Source organism: Eubalaena glacialis, chromosome 18, assembly GCF_028564815.1.
Source record: "Eubalaena glacialis isolate mEubGla1 chromosome 18, mEubGla1.1.hap2.+ XY, whole genome shotgun sequence".
Taxonomy (NCBI): domain Eukaryota; kingdom Metazoa; phylum Chordata; class Mammalia; order Artiodactyla; family Balaenidae; genus Eubalaena; species Eubalaena glacialis.
The window spans coordinates 56,371,999-56,395,914 of record NC_083733.1 but is presented as its reverse complement, the minus strand read 5'-3'; the positions used below and the strand labels follow the sequence as shown (position 1 = coordinate 56,395,914).

At 49.3% G+C, this 23,916-nt stretch overlaps 4 protein-coding genes across 4 annotated transcripts; 2 read left to right on the top strand and 2 right to left on the bottom strand.

The window, feature by feature from the left end:
• Positions 1-5,233: 5,233 nt before the first annotated feature.
• On the top strand, positions 5,234-5,818 carry DPRX (divergent-paired related homeobox). Its single transcript, XM_061172468.1, has one exon. The coding sequence runs from the start codon at positions 5,234-5,236 to the stop codon at positions 5,816-5,818; it is 585 nt and encodes a 194-aa protein (XP_061028451.1).
• A 3,398-nt stretch (positions 5,819-9,216) lies between these two features.
• LOC133078186 (interferon lambda-3-like) lies at positions 9,217-10,544 on the bottom strand. The gene is made up of 5 exons (XM_061173124.1): positions 10,365-10,544; positions 10,008-10,085; positions 9,596-9,739; positions 9,404-9,487; positions 9,217-9,315 (listed from the first exon to the last, which is right to left on the bottom strand). The coding sequence occupies exons 1-5, from the start codon at positions 10,542-10,544 to the stop codon at positions 9,217-9,219; spliced, it is 585 nt and encodes a 194-aa protein (XP_061029107.1).
• Positions 10,545-14,158: 3,614 nt separating this feature from the next.
• Positions 14,159-15,605, bottom strand: LOC133078599 (interferon lambda-4-like). The gene is made up of 3 exons (XM_061173696.1): positions 15,438-15,605; positions 14,383-14,457; positions 14,159-14,257 (listed from the first exon to the last, which is right to left on the bottom strand). Exons 1-3 carry the CDS (start codon positions 15,603-15,605, stop codon positions 14,159-14,161), a joined length of 342 nt encoding a protein of 113 aa, XP_061029679.1.
• A 6,636-nt stretch (positions 15,606-22,241) lies between these two features.
• On the top strand, positions 22,242-23,688 carry LOC133077687 (interferon lambda-4-like). Its single transcript, XM_061172467.1, has 5 exons — positions 22,242-22,409; positions 22,837-22,908; positions 22,997-23,140; positions 23,286-23,462; positions 23,590-23,688. Exons 1-5 carry the CDS (start codon positions 22,242-22,244, stop codon positions 23,686-23,688), a joined length of 660 nt encoding a protein of 219 aa, XP_061028450.1.
• Positions 23,689-23,916: the final 228 nt, after the last annotated feature.

Sequence of the window (23,916 nt, the reverse complement as noted above, 5' to 3'; positions counted from 1 at the left end):
TTTGGTAACCATAAGTTTGTTTTCTGTGTCTGTGAGTCTGTTTCTGTTTTGTAAATAAGTTCATTTGTGTCATATTTTAGATTCCACGTATAAGAATCACATATTTCTGACATCTGTATTTCTGGCATCTGCAGAGTCCAGGCCTTTGTCCTCGATACTGGAATCCAGTGTGGCCCACCGTCCCAGCCCTCTGAGGACTCAGAGGCCACATTAAGAAAGAGCTCATACACTCAGTATGTGTCGTGTGCAAAGTGTGTAGGAAGAAAGGTGAATGTGACTTACTGATGGAGCCAATGAAGGCCTCTCAGAGGAAGAGGGGATCTCGTTAGACCTTAAAGGATAAAGAAGAATGTCTGAAACTCCACAAGGACAAGGAAGGGTCTGTCTTATCATTACTAAAACTCCAGTGACTAGTACATGGGCAGATGCAAACTGGTAAATATTTACATAAAAGAACGCTGCTGTTTTATATGAGGCCCTCTATTTCCACACAGAAAGCATGCCTGTGTGAGGTCACCAGGATGCATTGGCTGCAAGTAACTGGAAACACTGTCTCAACTGGGCTTAAGCATTAAGGAGAATGTATTTCATCACAATTAAGGAATCTAAATGTAGGTGGCTCTGGAGGGTAGTTAATGCATTTTAGAAGATGAAGGAAGTATGGAAGGCTTAGATTCCTTCCTTCTCTCTGATCTGCTAGTCTTAGAGAATTGACTTGTCCTCAGATCCTTATGGTCCCAAGATGGCTGCTGCAGCTCCAGGCATCACATGGAGACACAGTGACATCTAGGGCAAGAAGGGGATGGAAGGATCTCCTGGTCCTATTAGCAACCAGGAAACCTGTCTTGAATATGTAGGTTGATGCTCTGCATTCATTTCAACTTCCCTCTTGTACGCCGTCCTGCCTGCAGGGGCTGAAAGGTCTAAAACAACATTTCTGACTCCGGTGCAGCTGGGATCTGCCTTACATTTGGGTTCTTCCAACCAGATGCACTCAGACAAGATTTGAATGATGGACGAGGGGTGGAGGCCATTTTTCTGCTGGCTCTACCCCCGTGGAAGTGTCTGCTTTTTTGTGGTGGTCTTTCTGATCATAGCAGTTTCCAGATGGCAGTTGTCCCATAACTATGACAGATCCGTGGTGTGTGGCCTGTGGCCTTCCTGATCATGGCGGTGGAAGCCAATTCCTAATTAAGCAGTCAGGATCCTGATCCTAGAAAGGAAGTGGGCCTTTGAAAAGCTCTGGTTTATGGTTTGGCTCTTAAAGTTATACCTAAATGGTCAACACAGAATCTATTTGTTCAACCTTCCTGACACTTCTGTAAGCCATTTATCACCCTATAATAAATCCCTTACTGCAGACATTAACCAGAATTGGTCCTGGTCTCTGTAATGAACCGTATAAATTTGCCATGGCTACTGTAACAAATTACCTCCAATTTTGTGGCATAAAACAACAGAAATTTATTCTCTCACCTTTGTGAGGCCAGAAGGCTATAATCAGGACCACTGGGCCAAAATCAATGTGTTAGCAGAGCCATGCTCCTTCTGGCAGCTCTAGGGGAGAATCTGTTCCTCGCCTCTTCCAGCTTCTGTTGGCTGCCGGCATTCCTTGGCTTGTGGCTGCATCTCTCCATGTCTGCCTCCCTGGTCATGTTCCCTCCTCCTCTTCTGTGTGTGTAATCTCCCTCTGTCTCTCTCTCTCTCTTTTCTTTTTTTTTGGCCATGCAGCTTGAGGGATCTTAGTTCCCAGACCAGGGATCGAACCCGGGACCTCGTCAGTGAAAGCACGAAGTCCTAACCACTGGACCACCAGGGAATTCTCTCCCTTTGTGTCTCTCTTACCATGATGCTTGCCATAGCATTTCAGTCTCACCCTGATAATCCAGGATAATCCCATCTCAAAAACTTAATTTAATCACATCTAAAAAAACCTCCCCCCCCCCCAAATAAGGTCACATTTACAGGTCCCAGGGACTGGGACATGGATATCTTTGGGAGAGCCATTTTTCAGCCTACCGAATGAAACACCATAAAACCTTTCTTAGAGGGCTTCCCTGGTGGCGCGGTGGTTAAGAATCCGCCTGCCAATTCAGGGGACACGGGTTCGATCCCTGGTCCAGGAAGATCCCACATGCTGTGGAGCAACTAAGCCCGTGCGCAACAATTACTGAGCCTGCGCTCTAGAGCCCACGAGCCACAACTACTGAAGCCCACGCGCCTAGAGCCCATGCTCCGCAACAAGAGAGCCACCACACCGAGAAACCTGTGCACCGCAACGAAGAATAGCCCCCGTTCGCCGCAACTAGAGAAAGCCCGCGTGCAGCAACGAAGACCCAACACAGCCAAAAGAAAGAAAGAAAACAAAAACAAAACCTTTCTTAGAGCATCCACCTCCCCGCAAGCCAAATTCCCCTAATCGTGGGCCAATTGGATCACTGTGAAACACGTCCTCTCTCCTTTTTTTTTGACCACGCCGTGCGTCACGAGGGGATCTTAGTTCCCTGACCAGGGTTCAAACCCGTGCCCCCTGCAGTGGATACACTGAGTCTTAACCACTGGACCGCCAGGGAAGTCCGAAAACATGTCCTCTCTTTTCCCTCTGGATTCACTCTCCACTCTGCTCTAGGTCCGGGAATGTGGATTACATCAGTTGGGACTCCCTTACCTTCTGTCTTCCAGCTGGGTTCAGCAATGGGAGGTGTTAGCAGAAAATTGGAGAGAGGAAAAGAGAGCAGGTGGGTATTTACTCTCCTACTTCCTTGCTGGGCTGTGGGCTGGCAGCAGTGATGTTCCAGAATCTCTGTCAGGGGACTGGTAACCGCTCCCTCCCAGGTCCCTTCTGGTGGTTTAGGAACAGTGATAGCTTCCGGCTGTTGGGTGGGCCCAGGTGCTGCCCTGTGTTGGTTTCCCCTAACCATACCCCACATCTGTACTTTGTTGCTTATGTAACTCCCTTACCCCATTTGACCATTTGGTCTCCTGCGGGATCCTGGCTGACGCAGTCACATAGCCAAGCCTACACGAGTCTTTAGCAAGAGGGCTCGTGTAGGTTGGTTTAGGTCAATCAAGAATGACGTGGGGGAAGGGCTGTGCCACAAAGAATGACATGAGACATTTTTGCTGGGCTGGCAACGACTGTGTCTCCTTTATCCATTTTAGAGATTAGGGCCCTAGGATAAAGCTTCCTCTCTTCTTTGACAGTTCACATGTTAGAAAAAATTTTTAACGGTGATATATTGATTTAATAACGAGTCCTTAGGTTGTGCCAGGGACTGTGCCTTGGTACTTGACATGATTTAACACATTTAATTCCCACTACCACCCAGTGATGAAGGATATTATAATATAGTTTACTGATTGGAAACTAAAAGTTTAACTGACTTGCCCAAGGTCATGCAGTAACTAAGCGAGCAGAAGTTGGGATTCTAAGATCTCTGTGACCTCAGAGCTTGCATTTTTAACCACTACAACCATACTGTCTCCTTTATCGTACTTGAGATACTTTTATCCACCAGGTGAGATGCTAATTGCTTTACGTATATTGTTTCTAATTTACAGAAGAACCTCTCTACGTGAATACACGTCACCATCATCTCACACCCAAACTCCCTCCTCTACTCTTAGGCATTCCTGGGTGCTCTCCTCTTGTGAGTCCTGAACTTTTAGAAACATAAACTGGAGCAGTTGCTTCTTTGCTTAAAACTCTGCAGTGACCGCCTATGTATCTTCCAGGAAAATCCAAGTGCTTAAAGATCTCACAGACACCCAAGGCCCTGGTCCCTATCTACTTGTCTAACTTCACTCCTAGCCACCTCTCTGTGGAGTTCTGGACTGCAGCACACTGGCCTCCTTTCTGTTCCTCAAATTTTAATGACCAGCTCCCTCCCCAGTCTGAAGGTCCCCGAGGACAGGGGCTTGTGGATCTGTATTCCCAATACTGGCAAATAACAGGCAGCTAGGAAATACTGTCCGTGTATATAATGAATGGACGACTGAATGGCTGCGTGGATGAATAAATGAACCTTTCAAAGAGAGGTATCCCTAAGTTATTTTCAGATGAAGAAATCTAGAGGCCAGGAAAGGCAAGTATATTACTAAATGTCACTCAGCAGATAAATGTTCCATCTGGGTATCAAATTCAGGTCTGAGTTCAGAGTTGGGCTTCCTCCACTCACACTGTCTCAGAATGACTGCTCTCACTAGTAAGTGTAACACCATTTGATAACGAAAATGAATTGACACCAGGAGAAAAGAATGACACCAGAGGTACAGGGTTTGCAAACACGAGGACACATAAATAGCAGGACCCAAAGTATCATAACTGGGAACTTTGACATCTATGATCCCCAAATCCCTCAGGGAACGAGACCTGCTCAGGTGGGGAGGTCCAAGAGTGACAGATTTATAAAATCCCCAAAAGGTGTTGGGGATTCACATTAGAGGACCAACCCTGTAATGGTCAGAGGAACCCAGGCAATTATGTCAGACTGGTTCATGGTATGTGGGGGTCAGTGACCAAAGCAACCCAGGAATCAAGTCTTCTACTGACCACCTGGAAAGATATTCTGGCCATGCATCCCACGGAAATGTCACTGCATCCAGGGAACTCGTTCTGGTCTTGGGAAAGAATCCGTGCCTCTTGCACCCAGCGTGGGTGGGTCAAGGTTCAGCCAATGGTGGCGGAGAAGCCACCTGTAAGTGCTCTGCTCAGCATGCCCAGCTGAACTCCCAGCCAACAGCTGCCCTGTGGGTGAGCCACCAACTGCCTCCAGCCCCGTCAAGCCTTCAGATCAATCAAATCCCAGCTGACATCCAACTGCAACCATGGGAGAGACCCCAAGTGAAAAATCACTCACCTGAGGGAGAACAGGAGGAGGAGAAAGGCACGACATGGACAGGTGAGAGGGTACTGTCTTACTTCCCCACAGACAGCAATTGCCAACTCTGAACAAAATATTAAAAAACAAAACAAAACAAAACAAAAACCCAACTATCTGAAGGCACTGGAGAGAAACCAGACACAGGCAGAAGCTGGAGGGGATTCAGCCTTTTAAGGAATGGAAGACACTGGGAATTCCCTGGTGGTCCAGTGGTTGGGACTGTGCCCTCCACTGCAGGGGGCACGGGTTCGATCCCTGGTTGGGGAACTAAGATCCTGCAAGCCGAGCAGCATGGCCAAAAATAAAATAAAATAAAGAATGGACTTTTTCGCTTATTACTAGACCACAGCATGGAAAAACATCTAGATTACAGGGTGTCGGATCCAGACAACCTTTCAAAAGGAAAGTACCAGAAGCATCCAAAAAGGAAACGAACTATGTTCACGAAGAAACAATTGGCAGATTTGAACTTCCTTTTCAATAAAAACCCATACCCCACCCCTAGCCTTCAGAGAGAAATGGCCTCAAAAATGGACATACATCCAACAGTCCTGCAGGTTTGGTTCAAGAATCGTAGAGCGAAACTCAAGAAAGCCAAATACAAGGATTTTCAGTCAGAACAGCAAGAGGCTCAACAGCAATTATCTGAGGCAGGAGGCAAGATCAGCTCTTCCAAGGGAAATATGGATACACCTCCCAGGTCCCCTAATGGTACCTCCCCTGCATCTCTAGTTTATATGGATCGTCCAATACCTTCCTTCCATCTCAGCAGGTGGCGCAATTTGAAGGCTGTCACAGACCATTCTCTTGGCCACAAAATGGTACATTTTGGCTACTGCCAATACCCTAATATATACTGCCTCTATCCCATTTTGGAAACCCAAGCTCTCTCCACAAGCTTCAATTCTAATTCTTTTGGCTCTTTTTCGCCATAAAGATCTTAGAGAAGCTAGACACAGAAAGTCACATATGATTTGTAATGATTCCCATACAAGGGAATACTTTTCAGCAGTGAAAGGAAAAAACAAGATATACACAACGTGGATGCAGTTCAAGACCATTATGTTGAGTGAAAGAAAAAAACCCACACAACAGAGTACACAGTGTATAATTCTGTATAATTCCCACTGTATGAATTTGTAGAGCAGGCAGGAAAAACTCATCTACAGCAGCCAGAGGCGGATTAGTGACTGTCCATGTCGTAGAAAGAATTGAGTTGAAAAAGGCACAGGATGATGTAGAGGTTTCATGTCTTTTTTTTTTTTTTTTTTTTTTTTTTGGCAACTCTGTATGGCTTGCAGGATCTTATTTCCTTGAACCCGGCCCACAGCTGTGAAAGCGCTGAGTCCTAACCACTAGACTGCCAGGGAATTCCTCTCACGTCTTAAAATGTCAGTTACCTAGGTGTAAAATTCATCAGAGCACTACATTATATACTTGAAAGTTGCAAGAGACTGGACCTTAAATGTTCTCACCGCAAAAAAGAAATGAGAATTATGTGATGGGATGGATGGAGGTGTTAGCTAACGCTATGGTGGTAATCATTTTGCCACATATAAATGTATCAAATCAACATGTTGTATACCTTAAACTTATGTGAAGTTATGTGTCAATCATATCTCATTAAAGCTGAAGGAAAAAAAAAAAAGAATGGAACACACTATGTGAGATCAAGTTCATATGGCTTTTCCTCTGAGGACGCACCCCTGTTCATGTGGCAAGGGACAGCTTGAATTCAAGCAGAAAACCAGTCATTGACTTGAAGTATCAGACCCTAGAGTTCAGGGCAGCAAGAGTAGTTGGAAACTGAGAGGAGAAATCCTAATATGGAGGGAGCCCCAGAGAAAGAGGACCTAAGTCTGTATATAAATTACCCTTGAATCTTTAATGTACTGAAAGAAAAAGAAAGCTGTCAACACAGAATTCTATATCCACTGTAAATATCCTAGAAAATTGGCAAAATAAGATGGCTGCTCTCATTTCTGTCATTCAGCAAGAGTGGAGACAGGAAACTAGGAGGGCATTGCCATTTCCTTTAAAGGACCAACTCATAAGGTGCTCAGATTGCTTTCACTCATTTGCATTGGCCAAAACATAGTGCCGTAGGTGCGGGGAAAGCTGGAAAATGTTGTCTTTAGTAGAGCACTCTTAAATCCACTAGGTAAAGGAAGAAGGGATAACAGATATAGAGACAGCTAGCTGGAGTCTCTGTCATCCAGCTTTATAGACAATTATGTGGTTGTATGATGGCTGGAGCTGTGGCAGCCATCTTATGACCATGAGGGGAGACAGTACTGATACATTGAGGATGGAGGAGCAGCCAGATGGAAAAACCCTGGCTCCACTATGACATCATGCTCTCTAAACTGGCACACTTCAGTATAAATATTATGTGAGCCATGCATACCATTTAAAATTTTCAGTAACCATGCTTAAAAAGTTAAAAAATGTATATGAAATTAATTTAAAATATACTTTATTTGACCCAGTATACCCAAAATATAATTTAAATATATAATCAATGTAAAATTATTAATGATTTTAAATCTTTTAAACAGTAAATAAAAATTCTGTATGTACACACGTCTATTTCCTAGCTCTATCCACTGAGAGAGAGCAGAAGCAATGATATCCTTGTAGCAATCAGTTCACCCAGGTCTTGGTTTCTAAATACTGTTCTCCACTAAAAGGAACCAGAGCTCCTTGGGGAAATGGGCAGAGTTACAGAGATGAGGCAGGAAAATTACAAAAGGAGCCTGGGAATCTGATACCAGAAAGCGAGGAGGTGCTCAACAAATGATGGGGACACATCAAAAGAACATGAGCCCTCTTGAAAAGGTTCCCATTGGCCTCATCTGGGACAACTTGAGCGTCACGATAAATGATAGTAAAGAACTACAATTATAAACTAATAACTCATGAGTCCATGTTGATATAAAGCCATTGGTAAATACATGAATCAGGAAGGGGAGGAAAGCTCTTCCTAAGAGTAGAATGTCGACTAAGAAATGTAGAAAGAATGATGACATTAGAGGCTCACTATTTGGTAATGGTCATAATAGTAACTGTAAGACAAACTCCAACAACGGATGCTAAAATGAATGGGTCAGAGTCTGAGAAGTAATCGGAATTTACATGGTCTCAAACTCTCTCCACATCCTTATTAACTACAAAGAGAAAAATTAGTAACCATAGAGAAACTTGGCAGGCAACATCCGAAAAAAGAAAAATAAGAAAAATAAGAAGTCGTTAAATTCTGGAGGATATTTTATACTTAGGGCACAGCTTGGCTTGTACTAGTTACCTTTCAAGTGCACAATGGCTACATGTGATCTGGGAGCCATATTGGACAGCTCAGCTTAAATGGACCCTGCTGTTTGAGATTTCTCATCCTGTACAATAATAATTGTTCTCATTATAAGGCACTTTAAGTTAATATTACTTTACTTATAACAGAATGCAATCTAGTGACACCATCATACCATCACACACATACTGTGGGAGGATGAATTATGGCCCCCAAAGATGCCAACCCGCAATCTCAGACCTATGAATATCCCCTGTTACATGCCAAAGGGACTTTGCAGATGTAATTAAGATTTATGGACTCTAAAAGAGAGAGATTATCCTGGATTCCCTGAGTGGACCCAGTCTAAACACACGAGTTCTTAAGAGCAGAGAACTTTCTCAGGCTGGAGGTAGAAGAGAAATGTGGCAGAAGGAGAAATGAGAGGGATTCCAAGCATGAGAAGGATTTGACTCACCATTACAGACTCTGAGATGTAGGGTCAACGTGCAGGGACCAGAAAAAAGTTGCAAAGAGCTAAGGATGGGCCCTCACAGCCAGCAAGGAAAAAGGATCTCAGTCTGACAACCGCAAGGAACAGAATTCTGCCAACAACTTAAATGAGTTTGGAAGCGGATCCTGCACAGAACCTCCGAAACAATCCAGCCAGCCACACTTTGATCAGCCTTGTGAGACCCACAGCAGGGAAATTAGCTGAGCCCACCCGGATTTCTTACTTGCAGAAATGTAAGATAACGAATTTGTGTTGTGTTGAGATGCTCAGTTTGTGAGAATTTGTTATGGCAGCAAAGAAAAACCAACACACACACACACAGCCCCACACCACAAAGAGCATCTTTTCTTCATTGTTTATTTGTACACTTTTTATAAAAAGTAGAAAAATAAACATTTAATGGGGTCTGAGCTTGATAAATCACACACATAAATATAAAAATAGTGATTTGGAGGCAATAAATTAAAAAAAGGAGTTTTGACGCATAAATAATATTGAAGATGCTGAGACACGTTGCAGGTGGGTCTCTGGGGTCAGACACACTGGTCTCCACTGGCAACACATTTCAGGTCCCGGGTGAGGAGGCGGAAGAGGTTGAACATGACAGAGGCTTCGAGGCAGTCCCGGGACTCCTGGGGGGAGAGGGGGATGGCTCAGTAGCTCCCACGTCTGGGCTCGCAGCTGAGCCCAGCCATCGGTTTCCCCTCCCCGGTCGCTCACCTTCTTCGCGGCCTCCTGGAGCCGGTGCAGCCAGTGGTGGAGGCGGCCCCGGGGCCTGGGGCCGGCTGTGGGCTGAGCTGGGACCTGTGGGCAGAGGAGGGTGGTGTTGAGGGTGTGAGGCAGGGCCTGGGACAGAGGGGGACGTACAGGTGGCCAGAGCCCAGACACGGCCCGGGTGCCCCGAGCACTCACACAGGCCTGGAGCTTGGAGTGGATGTGGTGCAGCGTGTGAAGGGGCTGGTCCAGGATGTGGTCCAGGGATGAGTTAGCCGTGGCCTCCAGGACATTCAGTGTCACGGCCAGCTCAGCCTCCAACGCCACGGGGCGCTCCCACACCTGAGGAGGGACAGAAGACAGGTGAGAGTTGCACGTGAGAGAGAACAGGCAAGGAGGCACAGGTGAGGGGAACAGAGGAAGGGACAGTGGAAGGTGAAAGTCGGGGTCAGGTGAGAGCTGATGTGCTTGGCTGAGGGGAAGGGGTCAGGGGACGGGTGGGGAGGGCAGGGAGAGAAGGACGTGAGAGAAGAAGGAGGTGAGGGGCCACCTGCAGAGCCGGAGCGGGGCGGGCAGGTGAGGGCAGGCGGGCCTGACTCTCCCAACTCACCTGCAGCTGCCTCAGGTCCCGGGTCCTGGGGAAGAGGCGGGAGCTGCAGTTCCAGTCCTTCTGCAAGAGCGACTCTTCCTAGAGAGCAAGGGCAAGGTCAGCCCACAGGGGGAGGGACAGAGGGGAGACCCCAGGGAGACTGGAGGATGGCCAACAACAGGAGGACGGGAGGTGAACTTCCAAAAGGACCGCAGAGGCACATCCACCGCAGGAGGACAGGAGATCGCCCACCGCGGGGAGGGTGGAGGTCAGCCCAGTGTGGGGAGGGCAGGCCCACCTTCAGCCCAGGTAGCCGGGGAGCGCCCAGAGGGAGGGGTGGAGGGTCGCCCACTGCAGGAGGGGTCGGGGGAGACTCACAAAGGCGTCCTTGGCCCTCTTGAAGGCCTGCAGCTCTTGTGGGGACAGAGACTTGAACTGGGCCATGTGGCAGCCCCTTGCACCTGGGAGGGCCCCGAGGGGCGAGGGCACAGGAACTGCTCCTGTCCTGCTCGGCGCCACGGTCATCAGCATCAGCACCAGCGTGCAGCCCAGGGCCATGTCTGTGTTAAGGAAGGACAGAAAGATGAGGGGAGGGAGGGCGTCAGGGGGTGAGGGTGGAGGCTCTGGGGAGGTGAGGGTCCCAGACAATGATGTAGGGGCTGACCCAGCTTCATTCCTGCTCTCTGGTCTCTGTCAGCAGATGGGGGATCAAGTATCCACTCTGAGGCTGTCGCCTGGGGTCTCTCAGTCTCGTCTGGCGTCTCTGACTTCAGCCTCCTCTTCTGGATCTCAGCTCGTTGCTCTGTCCGTGTCTCTGAACTTCCAGCTCTGTCTGAGGTGCAATTCCTGCCTGAGTTCCATGGCGCAGCTTTTAGCCTGTGCAGCTGGGCAATCCCAGCTGATGTAGGAAAAGTGAAAACGCAGCTAGAGGCTGACACCGGCACCAGGGGAGGCTCAGGCTGGGAAAGCCCAGAGCAGGGCGGGGCCTGTGAGCCATGTGAGCTGCTAAGGGAAAGAGAAACTGACATCCATTCATGTCCCATTTCACCTCCAAGAAAGTGAGTAACGAAGTGAAAATCAGGGCTGGGGCAGCTTCAGCCCCACATGGCGGGTCTCCTGCGCCGGTGCCCAGGCTGATCTAGGACTGGGGTGGGGAGGGGACAGAGGGACTTCCTTTTTTGCAGAGGCCCCAGTACAAGGAGTAGAGGGAAAAGGCACCTGTAGGAGGTGTTGCCATGAAGAACCTGGAACTTCCAAGAGGGAGGCTGTTTAGGAGATGGCAGAAGGTCCAGGGGTGCTGCTGCGGGTGGGAGAGAGAGTGAGAAAGGCAAAACACTCGCGAATTAAGCGAGGACACCAGCTCCTCCCCACCCTTCCCCACCTGGTACCGATAGAGACAGAATGGGGGCGGCTGGGAGCCTGCACTAACCTGTTCTCTGACTGTCAGGCACAGAAGGACCCAGGAATACGAGGATGTGCTATGAGCTGTGACCAGTACTTCAGGGAAATCAGGTGGGTTTGAGAAAAATGCCTTCATTCATTCACCAAGTACTTATTTGCCCTCCCACCCCCACTTTGGGTCAGACCCTGCTCAAGGTGCCAGGAAGAGAGCATTGAAAAAAGAAAAGACATGAAACAATCCTTCATGGGGCTTTTCACTAGAGAGAGGTACCAGATAGTACCTCTCTGGGACACGGGGATTAGGCATGTGGTATGTATTACGGTAGGTAAAGTCAGATCATGGAAAATGAAAGAAATGAAGCAGGGACGAGAGCAGAGTGCGAGAGGAAGTCTGTATTAAATAAGGTAATGAAATGACATTTGAGGGAAGACCTAAAGGAAGTGAGGGAGGGAGCCCTGTGGAGATCTGAGGGGGAGCCTTCCAGGAAAAGGGAACAGTCAGTGAAAAAGGAAAACAGAGACACCCCGCTCCTTCTGTGGGCCTGTGTATGTCTCACCCTGTTCACAGAGCCTCTGCCACAATGTGGTTTGTTTTCTTTGTTGTTGTTTCTGGCCATGCCGCTTGCAGGATCTCAGTTCCCCGACCAGGGATTGAACCAGGCCCTCAGCGGTGAAAGCGCAGCGTCCTGACCACTCGAATGGCAGGGAATTCCCTCACAATGTGCTATTGAATACTCATGGTAGCACCAAGGACATCCTGTGCTTTGCCTACATTTCAAATACAGAGGAGACTGCAGGGATTCAGAGGGGTTAAGAGACTTGTCCAAGGTCATACAGCAAATAAGTGGTGAGGGCAGGGTATTAACTGAGTTCTGTCTGACACCAGAGAGTACCCACTGCACTCAACAGCCCCAGTGTAGCTACATGTCCTGACTTGGAGGTAATGGACGTCTCGAACAGAAGGTGTGGAGTCCTTTTGACTATTACTGCCACCCCCTCTTTCCCTCATTCATAATTCCAGGGAGAGGGTGGACCAAAGTCCTCAGTTGGGAATATCTTTGAGCTCTGATACGTAACGTTTTTTAGAAATTTTTTTTATTGGAGTATAATTGCTTTACAATGTTGTATTAGTTTCTGCTGTACAATGAAGTGAATCAGCTATATGTATGCCTATATCCCCTCCCTCCTGGACCTCCTTCCCACCCCCAAATCCCACCCATCTAGGTCGTCACAGAGCACCGACCGAGCTGAGCTCCCTGTGCTTTATAGCACGTTCCCACTAGCTAGCTATTTTACACATGGTAGTGTATATATGTCAGTCCTAACCTCCCACTTCGTCCCACCCTCCCCTGCCCACACTCTGTCCACATGTCCATTCTCTAGGTCCACGTCTCTATTCCTGCCCTGCAGATAGGTTCATCTGTAACAGCAGGTGGACTTCCCTGGGGGTCCAGTGGGTAAGACTCTGTGCAGGGGGCCCGGGTTCGATCCCTGGTAGGGGAACTAGATCATGCATGCATGCCGCAACTCAGACCCAGAGCAGCCAAAATAAATAAACATTTTTTAAAAAAATAAAAGCAACAGCAGGGATGTGCCCAAGTCACCTACCAGTGTTCTGGTCAGTTTCTATTCATTGCATCGGCCTTACATCAGGGGAGGACACATTGCAACAACTGTGAATCCTGAAAATTGACAAATTATCTCAAAATCCCTCAACATCATACTGTTTCTCTTAGAAAGGAAGTTCAGGGGAGTGGTTAGGAGCATGGGAGCTGGAGCTAGACTCTGGGGCTCAAACCTGGCTCCGACCCTCTCTAGCTGTGTGACCTTGGGAAACAGGCTTTGCAGTTGGCCACGAAGATTGCCCATCCACAGATGTAGACAAATTTTAAAAGTACAATTGTTCTGCATTTATGTGTGTGATTATTTAATGGAGACCAATTATTAAGGCCATTCTGTGGCTTCAGCTGGAAGCTTCAGAAACATTATTTCAATGTATAGTACTCACTGCAAGGGAAGCATAACAATGCCATGGCATAAATGAGTAAACTGAGGCTCAGAGAGAAGTAATTTGCCCAGACACGCAACACTTAAGTGGCAGGGGCAGAAGTGAAACTCAGGTCACCTGATTTCCCTGTCTCAGCATTTTGTGCTGAACAGCCCCCCTCAAAATGATCGCGGAATAAACAACCCGCAGAAATGCAAAAATATTTAATAATTGGCAATAACTTAACAACAGAAGACAGAACAGCAAATACACACAGGAACTTCATAAATACAAAACACACTTAAGTAACGGAATTCAAAAAACTACTTATCCAGAAGACTTTTGGCCCTTTCACTACCCAGTCCCTCAGGGAATGAGGCCTCCCCAGCCGGGAGGTCCAAGAGTCACATATTCATGGAATCGCAAAGCGGGCATTGAAGGTTCAAGGCAGGGGGTGGGACCTGTCATGAGACAGGGCTGTTCCTGTAACCACAGAAGTAGAAACTGGTCCACGGTACGTGGTGGTCAGCGACCAAGGCGGACACGGACTCCAGTCTTTTCCTGCCAGCCCGGGCCCTGGAAGATCCTAGGGCAACGCATCCCGCGGAAATATCGCTGCTTCCGGGGGAACTCGTTCTGGTCTTTGGGAAAAGGGCGCCTCTGGCACCAGCGCCGGCGGGTCCAGGCTGAGAGACCCGCCTGGTCCGATGGGGCCACGGAGGAGGGCGGCGTCCGCAACCAGGCGCCCCCGGGGCTTCGGGTCCCAGGCGGAGCCGCGGCGGGATCACAGACAAGGACCCGAGTGCGCCACCAGCCGCAGGTCCCACGCGAGCAGGCGCAGGAGGTTGAAGATGACGGTGGCTTCGTGGCACCGAGGCGAGCCCTGCAGCCCGGGAAGCAGGCGGAGCGGGGCTGAGTCAGGAATCTCCTTCCCCGAGAGACCCCTCCAGACCCGCACGGCTCCAAGCCGGCCTCCCGTCTAGCCGCTTTCCCGCCTGCTCCACTCACAGCTGTGCGAGTTTGGGGACGCCTCCCGGGCCGCCGCAGGGACTTCCTCCGGGAGCCTGGCCGGACCAGCTCGAGCTGGAGGGAGAACAGGAGGTCAATGCAGGCGGCGGGGAACCGAGCCTCCCCTCCCAGGTGACTCCGCCCCTCACCCTCCCAGCCGCAGACCAAAGCCCGGATCTGGGGACACCGAGAGGACGTGAATCGTGTCTGCGCCCGTTTCTGGCCTCACGGGACAGATTCGCAGTCGGGGGTGCCTGGCCTTGAGACCAGGGGCGCAGAGCGAGCCGGGAGGGGTGCGGGGCCAGGGCGCGGCGCACTCACGCAGGCCGCCACGTCCCGCCCCGCGGCCGCCAGCAGCTCCAGGGTCGGGCCGACGCCGGGGAACAGCTCGGGGCTCGGCAGGCTGCTCAGCACGTCTTGGGCGTCGGCGAGGCCGCGGGCCACCTGGCGGAGCAGCGCACGGGACTGCGGGGACCCGGCGGGAGTTAGACGGGGCGGCGCGCCAGCCCGCGCTCCCCCCACCCCCCCCGCCCCGCCCGCCGGCCTCGGGCCTCACGGAAGGCCGCGGAGGGTCCCTCCTCCGGCGGAACGAGCAGTTGCGCGGCCTCCAGCTCAGCGTCTCTTCCTCCTGCGGGACAAGGGCTGGGGTGACGCGGAGTCTCCTGGCAAGGGCCCCTGAAGCGCTGGGACGTCGGAGATTCCTGGACGTGGCTCGGGACTGGCCGGGACGGTTGTGCTTATCGTGTCCCGAACCAGGCAGCGCTCCGATGGCTGAGCGGGGCTGAAAGGCACCCGCGCTCCCCGTGCGGAGCCTGCGCCCCGATGTGGAGCCGAGTCCGCCTGGAGGGGGCGCCCCTCTGTGACCCGCACCAAGGCCGTGCCTGAGCTGACCACCGGGGCCTCCCGGAAGATGTCGTGGTCACAATTCTGGACGCTGAAATCTGAGATGTGCCTGCTGGACGCTAGGACGCGAGGGCCCCTCGGGACAAAGACTGATGTCTCCGAGCCCGGCGGGCCTGGGGTCCAGGGGGCGGGGGCGTCTGAGCATCACTCACATAGCGGTCCCTCAGTGCCTTGATGGCCAGCAGCGCCCGGGGGTCCAGGGAGCGGTAGTGTGAGAGGAGGCGGCGCGGAGGCTCCACCACTTCGGGGTCCGCCGCCACGCCCACCGTCACCAAGACCCACAGCCCCACGGCCACCGCGGCTGCGCCACTCGGCCCCATCTCTGCTCTTGCAGGACGCGACGGACGTCAGGGAGCTCAAGGAGAAGGCCCCGAGTCCAAGCCCCTGCCTGTGGTTAGACTTGCAGAGGGACTGACGCTCAGAGCGTGGGCTGTGGACACACGCAGGGGAAGAGAGAGGATGGGCCTCCTCCTACCCTCAGCCTCTCTCCTCTCACTCCTCACCTACAATGTGTCTCTGGTGCCTGGTGCTGCAGCAGGGCCTGCCTTCCACTGCCCTCTGGGTGGTGTCCAGAGTGGGGTCCACCTGGGACAGTGGTGCCTGCACCCTCCATGGTGGCTTTTAAGTGCCCAGCTGAGGATGGTGAGCAACCGGGCTTCCCCGTGCAGGGTAAGCTTTCCCAACGTCATTGCTGGCCACTGATCAGCCCAGAGGGTTGCAGGCAGGGGTTTGAGGACTTTACCCACCTGTGGGCCAGTGCCAGTGATGACTCTGCCCAACCCTCTCTCCTGAGCCAATTGCTATGTTTATTTTCTGCACCTTTTGTTTTTTCTGTGTGTTGGTCTTTCTTTTGCACTCTAGGAATGAACTCAAAACACACCTTTTCCTTCGGCTGGAAGCTGCAAGCTTGGCAGAGGTACCCGTACAAGTGCCTGCTGTCAGGAGTTCATACTCGGGTTTCTTTCTTTCTTTCTTTTTAAAGATTTTTTTTGGTATGGACCATTTTTTAAAAAGTCTTTATTGAATTTGTTGCAATATTGCTTCTGTTTTAAGTTTTGGTTTTTAGGGCCACGATGCATGTCAGATCTGAGCTCCCCAACCAGGGACTGAACCCACGCCCTCTGCATTGGAAGGTGAAGTCCTAACCACTGGACTGCCAGGGAAGTCCCCATACTAGGGTTTCTAATGCTTGCTCTTCAGTCACTCTCTTGTCATTATATCCTTTCTCTCCCTGTCTTTTTTTCCCCTCTTTCTTTGCACAAATATCCCTCCCTTCTGTTTTCTCAGCTTCTTTCCTCATCTGGGACTTAGACAAACTCTCTCTGGCTTCCTTAGTCTGTTATTAAATGATATGTATTCCTTTACCAATTATAAAACTATTCTTCGTTGGCTGTTGAAAATTGGAATTGCAAACATGTTTTTCTGAACCACTGTTAATAATAATTATAGTTGATACATACTGAGCACTTCCTGTATGTTTGGCTCCACTTTAAGCTCTTCTCATGTATTTACTGCTTTATTCTCCCCAGCAAGTCTGTGAGGTAGGTCCTCTCACTGGCTGACATTTTATAAGATGAGGAAACTGAGGTACAGAGGCTGTGAGTCTGCCCAAGCTCACACAGCTTGTAGATGTGGTCCCAGGCCGTCTGGGTTATTACTGGTGGTGCTCTGCCATTTCTCACCTATATAGACAGATCTATTCATGTGCAGAATAGTTAAGGTATGTTTTGGGCGAGTAAAGCCAAGTTTCCTACATGAGACCACCTTTAATTAATTATAAAGTTTGTTAATAAATATTGATAATTACAGACAAGTAATGACTGTTTTTCCCATGTATGTCTTCCTCAGCATTAATATGAAAAAATTATTTTGTCTTTCAGTGTATATTTTCCTTATTGAAAGGCATAGAGGTTTTAAAAAACATCGAAGTGGTTGAAACAGAAGCACTCTGAAAAAAACATGAGAGAAATTCTACTGAAACACTAGACGAGATCAGCCAATGTGTCCATGCAGCAAACTTTCCAGGCTTCCATTACCTCTCCCCAACTCATCCCAGCATCCCCCCATTTCAGCTGGAGATCCAAATGGTTTGGGGAAGGTGACTTGACCCCCCATCTCTGGGTTGGCATATGTGACCTGGCTGCAGCCATTTACCTCAGTTAGTCTCCCTGGCCACAGTGGTTGCATTTGGAGGTGGGCATATGACCTAAGCCAATCTAATCAGAATGAATCTCAATGCTGGACATCTTATCCCCAGATAGTTTTGTGTATCAAGTTTGTTCCTTTTTATTGCTAAATGGTATTCCGTGGTCTGAATGTACTACAGTTTTGGTTTTTTTAAAACAGTTACCTGTTAAAGAACGTCTGGGTTGTTTTTTGGCTGTTATAAATAAAGCTGCTATAAACAATCATGTGCAAGATTTTGTATGAATGTAAGTCTTCATTTCTCTGGGCAAATGCCCAGGAATGCAATTGCTAGGTCATATGGTAGTTGCATGTTTAGTTTTTTTAAAAAACTACCAACCCTATTTTCCAGAGGGGCTGTACCATTTTGCATTTACACCAGCAATAAGCGATCAATTTCTCCATATCCTCGTTAGCATTTGATTTTTTTTTTTTTTAGGCATTCGGATAGCTGTATAATGATATCTCATGGTGGTTTTAATGTGCATCTCTTTATTGGCTAATAATGTTGAACATCTTTTCATGTACTTATTTCCCATCTTTCACTCTTTAGTGAAATGTCTCTTCATGTCTTTTGCCCATTCCCAAATGGATTGTTTAATTTTTGTACTGTTGATTTTTGAGAGTTCTTTATCTATTCTAGATACTAGTCCTTCATCAGATAGGTGGTTTGCAAGTATTCTCTCCCAGTCTTTAGCTCATTTTTCTATCTTCTTAACATGGTCTTTTACAGAGCAAAAGTTTTGGATCAAATTCAGTTGATCAATTTTCCCTTTATGGATTAAGCCCTTGGTGTCAAGTCTAAGAACCCTTTGCCTTGCTCTAGATCCTGAAGATGTGCTTCATAATTTTTTCAAAAAGTTTTATAGCTTTATATTTTACATTTAAGTCCATGATCCATATTGAGTTAATTTTTATTTTAGTGTGAAGTTTAGGTCAAGGTTCATTTTTTGGCCTGTGGAGGTCCAATTACTCCAGCACTATTTTTTGAAAAGGCTATTTTTCTCCACTGAATTGCTTTAGTATGTATGAGTATTTCTAAACGCAAGGAGTGTCACACCATGTATATTATTCAGCCATTTACTTTTTTCACTGTATGATATGTCTTCAAGATTTTTCCATGTCAATGCCTATAGATCTGCTTCATTCTATTTAACTGCTGCAGGTCTAGCTTAACCTGGAGTTCATGGACAATAGGATTCAGGGGAGGGTGAACTTGCATGGGAAAAAGCTGCATCTCCATCTTCACTGACCTCAAACTGAAATTTAGCATTACTTTCCACTATGAATGTAAGCAACAAACCACAATATATTAGCAGAGCCTGTGACTTTGTCGCTGAAAGAAGCCACAGATATTTCCTAACACATTACAGATGTGGCACATATCTTGAAATATCATTTACTCCCATTACTCCCTCAACAGTATAGTAGTTATTAAAGCTACTGCTATGTCTTGTACTTAGTTCATTAATAAAGAGACATATGTATTACTCATCACAAAGTTACTTTAATGTTTTGGTAACTGTGTTTCAAAATAATCGGTTTTCTTAATAGTCCTGTGTATTTAAGTTTATGTATTTTAAAACACATTTCTGAACCAAGAAGTGATTATAGCAAGGTTGCAGGATACAAGATTAATATGCAAAAGTATACTGCTTTCTTGTATAACAGCAGTGAACAGTTTGTAGTTGAAATTTAAAATACCATTTACATCAGCACCCCCAAAAATGAAACACTTAAGTACAAATACAACAAAATATAAATAAAATCTGTGTGAGGAAAACTATAAAACTTTGATGAAAGAAATAAAAGTACATCTAAAAATGGAAATATTCTATGAATATGGATAGGAAGACTCAATATTGTCAAGATGTTGGTTCTTCCCAACTTAATCTATAGATTCAATGCAATCCAATCAAAATCCCAGCAAGTTAATTTGTGGATATTGACAAAGTGAAAGTTTATATAGAGATTCAAAAGACCCAGAATAACTTTCACAATATTAAAAGAGAAGAACAAAGTTGGAGGACTGACACTCTCTCACATCAAGACTTACTATAAAGCTACAGTCATCAAGACAGTGTGATATTAGTAGAAGGATAGAGAAATCAATGGAACAGAATAGAGAGCCCAGGAATAGACCCACACAAATATAGTCAACTGATCTTTGAGAAAAGAGCAAAGGCAATTCAATGAAGAAAGGATAGACTTCCAACAAATGGTATTGAAACAACTGGACGTTCGCATGCGAATAAATAAAAAAATAAACAAACCAAGCTAGATGCAGACCTTGCACATTTCACAAAAATTAACTTAAAATGTATCATAGACCTAAATGTAAAGTGCAGAATTATAAAACCCCTAGAATGTAGTATAGGAGAAAATCTAGGGAACCATGGTGATGATTTTGTATATACACTGAAAGCACGATCCATGGAAGAAAAAAAATTGATGAATTGGAAACATTTTAAACTTCAGCCCTATGAAAGACACTATTAAAAGAATGAAAAAATTACTCCCTTTCTCTCCCGCAGTCTTGAGAACCATGATTTTAACAAAAGACTGGAAAGAATATCAATGCCCACCAATAGGGGATTGGTTATTCAATAATCCTGTCAGAATGGAAGCCTTACCAGTGGTATATGCAGGATGTCTTCCATTTGCCCCTCCAGCTTCACTCTTCCCACTTCTCCACCCTCCTCTGGGCCCCAGGAAGCTGGACTTTGGCTTCTGTTTGGTGCAGCCAATGGGGAGCCTAGCAGTAGGGCCAGAGAGTGGGGAAGGAGAGTAAAGTCAGAGTATTTATTCCCCAGGCTTCCTCCCTGCAGGGGCATCATGACTTCTCTGTCCCTCCCCCTGTGTACATGACTCCCTCCTTCCCAGGTCAGGTAACCACTCCCTCCCTTCTCCCATTCCTTCAGGCCTAGGGATGACAGACCCTCACCCGTGTGGGCCCCAAGGCCTTGCATTACTCCTCCTCTGTTCTCTTCACCAACCAATCCCTTTGTAAACACCCTTGGTATTAAACCACCACAAGTTATCCTACATTGATTAGGCCATCTGTTTCCTGCAGGGTACCTCACTGATACAGTATAATTAAAGATGTGGGGGACTGCAAATGGTAATGAGGTAATGGTAAGACACAAAAAGCAAGCTACCAAACTGTATACAGACTCGTTCCAATTTAGGAGAAGTTGCTCAAAGAAAGAAAAAAAAAAAAAAAAAAAGAGGAGAAATAGCCACTAACTGCTAAAAAGATTACCTCCAGGAAGTGGGATTAAAGACCTTCTTTAACTCTCCAAGTTGTATTTTTTAAAAAAATATTTATTTATTTATTTGGTTGCACCAGGTCTTAGTTGCAGCAGGCAGGCTCCTTAGTTGCTCCTTAGTTGTGGCATGCATGTGGGATCTAGTTCCCTGACCAGGGATCGAACCCAGGCCCCTGCATTGGGAGCATAGAGTCTTAGCCACTGTGCCACCAGGGAAGTCCCAATGGTATTTTTTTATTGACTGAATCTTTATAACGAATGTGTTACTTCAATAATCAGAAAACATATGTACAAATAAATGTATGTAACATTTCTACTCATTGGAAAAATTGTTCCAGAGCTGGGGTGACGGAAGACAGGTGGGTGGTGAAATTATAGGTGGGTTTTTTTCCTCTCCTATGCATGTCTCTATTTTTCCAGCTTTATCCAATGACCTTGCCTTGCTAATTTTATCAGGAAAAGTAGTAGATTTTATTTTTAAAGCAAAACAAAGAGACTGATTGAGACACACGGAGACAGAGAGACACTGGCCTGAATGTTTGCTAGAAAAAGGAATGATAGACAGATGGAGTTATCGACAGAGATAAAAACAGGACCAGAGAGACAGACAAAAGAGGAGGCAAACAGAGAGGGAAGAAAGAAACAGAATGAAATGAGGACAGAAATGGAGAGAGAGAAGGAGGCACTGAATCAGATATTTAGGGGTAGTTGTGGCTTGGAGATCAAGCTTTGGAGCTGGATTGAGTGTAGGTTCAAATTCTGCCTCTGCCAATTACTGACTGTGTGTCTTGGAAAAGTTCCTTCACTTTACTGTGCCTCGGTTATCCCATCTATAAATTGGAGGTGGAACAATTCTTGCAGTGTCATTTTTTGAGCATTAAATGAGACATGTACATATCAGTTACTTAGAACAGGGCCCAGTAACACTAAGCACTGTATAAGGGCTGGTTGTTATTATAGAACACAGATAGGGACACCCAGGGTGATGAAAAGAAAGTGAGAGGCTACAGAAAGGGAGAGAGACCAGAACTGGTGACAGAGAGCTGGGGCAGAGTCATCACTGGCACTGGCCCACAGGTGGGTAAAGTCCTCAAACCCCTGCCTGCAACCCTCTGGGCTGATCAATGGCCAGCAATGACGTTGGGAAAGCTTACCCTGCACGGGGAAGCCCGGTTGCTCACCATCCTCAGCTGGGCACTTAAAAGCCACCATGGAGGATGCAGGCACCACTGTCCCAGGTGGACACCACTCTGGACACCACCCAGAGGGCAGTGGAAGGCAGGCCCTGCTGCAGCACCAGGCACCAGAGACACATTGTAGGTGAGGAGTGAGAGGAGAGAGGCTGAGGGTAGGAGGAGGCCCATCCTCTCTCTTCCCCTGCGTGTGTCCACAGCCCACGCTCTGAGCGTCAGTCCCTCTGCAAGTCTAACCACAGGCAGGGGCTTGGACTCGGGGCCTTCTCCTTGAGCTCCCTGACGTCCGTCGCGTCCTGCAAGAGCAGAGATGGGGCCGAGTGGCGCAGCCGCGGTGGCCGTGGGGCTGTGGGTCTTGGTGACGGTGGGCGTGGCGGCGGACCCCGAAGTGGTGGAGCCTCCGCGCCGCCTCCTCTCACACTACCGCTCCCTGGACCCCCGGGCGCTGCTGGCCATCAAGGCACTGAGGGACCGCTATGTGAGTGATGCTCAGACGCCCCCGCCCCCTGGACCCCAGGCCCGCCGGGCTCGGAGACATCAGTCTTTGTCCCGAGGGGCCCTCGCGTCCTAGCGTCCAGCAGGCACATCTCAGATTTCAGCGTCCAGAATTGTGACCACGACATCTTCCGGGAGGCCCCGGTGGTCAGCTCAGGCACGGCCTTGGTGCGGGTCACAGAGGGGCGCCCCCTCCAGGCGGACTCGGCTCCACATCGGGGCGCAGGCTCCGCACGGGGAGCGCGGGTGCCTTTCAGCCCCGCTCAGCCATCGGAGCGCTGCCTGGTTCGGGACACGATAAGCACAACCGTCCCGGCCAGTCCCGAGCCACGTCCAGGAATCTCCGACGTCCCAGCGCTTCAGGGGCCCTTGCCAGGAGACTCCGCGTCACCCCAGCCCTTGTCCCGCAGGAGGAAGAGACGCTGAGCTGGAGGCCGCGCAACTGCTCGTTCCGCCGGAGGAGGGACCCTCCGCGGCCTTCCGTGAGGCCCGAGGCCGGCGGGCGGGGGGGGGGTGGGGGGAGCGCGGGCTGGCGCGCCGCCCCGTCTAACTCCCGCCGGGTCCCCGCAGTCCCGTGCGCTGCTCCGCCAGGTGGCCCGCGGCCTCGCCGACGCCCAAGACGTGCTGAGCAGCCTGCCGAGCCCCGAGCTGTTCCCCGGCGTCGGCCCGACCCTGGAGCTGCTGGCGGCCGCGGGGCGGGACGTGGCGGCCTGCGTGAGTGCGCCGCGCCCTGGCCCCGCACCCCTCCCGGCTCGCTCTGCGCCCCTGGTCTCAAGGCCAGGCCCCCCCCGACTGCGAATCTGTCCCGTGAGGCCAGAAACGGGCGCAGACACGATTCACGTCCTCTCGGTGTCCCCAGATCCGGGCTTTGGTCTGCGGCTGGGAGGGTGAGGGGCGGAGTCACCTGGGAGGGGAGGCTCGGTTCCCCGCCGCCTGCATTGACCTCCTGTTCTCCCTCCAGCTCGAGCTGGTCCGGCCAGGCTCCCGGAGGAAGTCCCTGCGGCGGCCCGGGAGGCGTCCCCAAACTCGCACAGCTGTGAGTGGAGCAGGCGGGAAAGCGGCTAGACGGGAGGCCGGCTTGGAGCCGTGCGGGTCTGGAGGAGGGTCTCTCGGGGAAGGAGATTCCTGACTCAGCCCCGCTCCGCCTGCTTCCCGGGCTGCAGGGTTCGCCTCGGTGCCACGAAGCCACCGTCATCTTCAACCTCCTGCGCCTGCTCGCGTGGGACCTGCGGCTGGTGGCGCACTCGGGTCCTTGTCTGTGATCCCGCCGCGGCTCCGCCTGGGACCCGAAGCCCCGGGGGCGCCTGGTTGCGGACGCCGCCCTCCTCCGTGGCCCCATCGGACCAGGCGGGTCTCTCAGCCTGGACCCGCCGGCGCTGGTGCCAGAGGCGCCCTTTTCCCAAAGACCAGAACGAGTTCCCCCGGAAGCAGCGATATTTCCGCGGGATGCGTTGCCCTAGGATCTTCCAGGGCCCGGGCTGGCAGGAAAA

Bases quoted from the DNA above. Each gene is read 5' to 3' on its own strand.
- LOC133078599 (XM_061173696.1), bottom strand. From the start codon at position 15,605: ATGGGGCCGAGTGGCGCAGCCGCGGTGGCCGTGGGGCTGTGGGTCTTG. The intron at 14,458-15,437 runs GTGAGTGATGCT...TTCTCCCTCCAG, and splicing joins AGGCACTGAGGGACCGCTAT to CTCGAGCTGGTCCGGCCAGG. The intron at 14,258-14,382 runs GTGAGTGGAGCA...CCCGGGCTGCAG, and splicing joins GTCCCCAAACTCGCACAGCT to GGCTCGCCTCGGTGCCACGA.
- DPRX (XM_061172468.1), top strand. From the start codon at position 5,234: ATGGAAAAACATCTAGATTACAGGGTGTCGGATCCAGACAACCTTTCA.
- LOC133077687 (XM_061172467.1), top strand. From the start codon at position 22,242: ATGGGGCCGAGTGGCGCAGCCGCGGTGGCCGTGGGGCTGTGGGTCTTG. The intron at 22,909-22,996 runs GTGAGGCCCGAG...GGGTCCCCGCAG, and splicing joins GGGACCCTCCGCGGCCTTCC to TCCCGTGCGCTGCTCCGCCA. The intron at 23,141-23,285 runs GTGAGTGCGCCG...CGGTGTCCCCAG, and splicing joins GGCGGGACGTGGCGGCCTGC to ATCCGGGCTTTGGTCTGCGG.
- LOC133078186 (XM_061173124.1), bottom strand. From the start codon at position 10,544: ATGGCCCTGGGCTGCACGCTGGTGCTGATGCTGATGACCGTGGCGCCG. The intron at 10,086-10,364 runs GTGAGTCTCCCC...CTTGCTCTCTAG, and splicing joins AGAGGGCCAAGGACGCCTTT to GAAGAGTCGCTCTTGCAGAA. The intron at 9,488-9,595 runs GTGAGTGCTCGG...CTCTGCCCACAG, and splicing joins ACTCCAAGCTCCAGGCCTGT to GTCCCAGCTCAGCCCACAGC.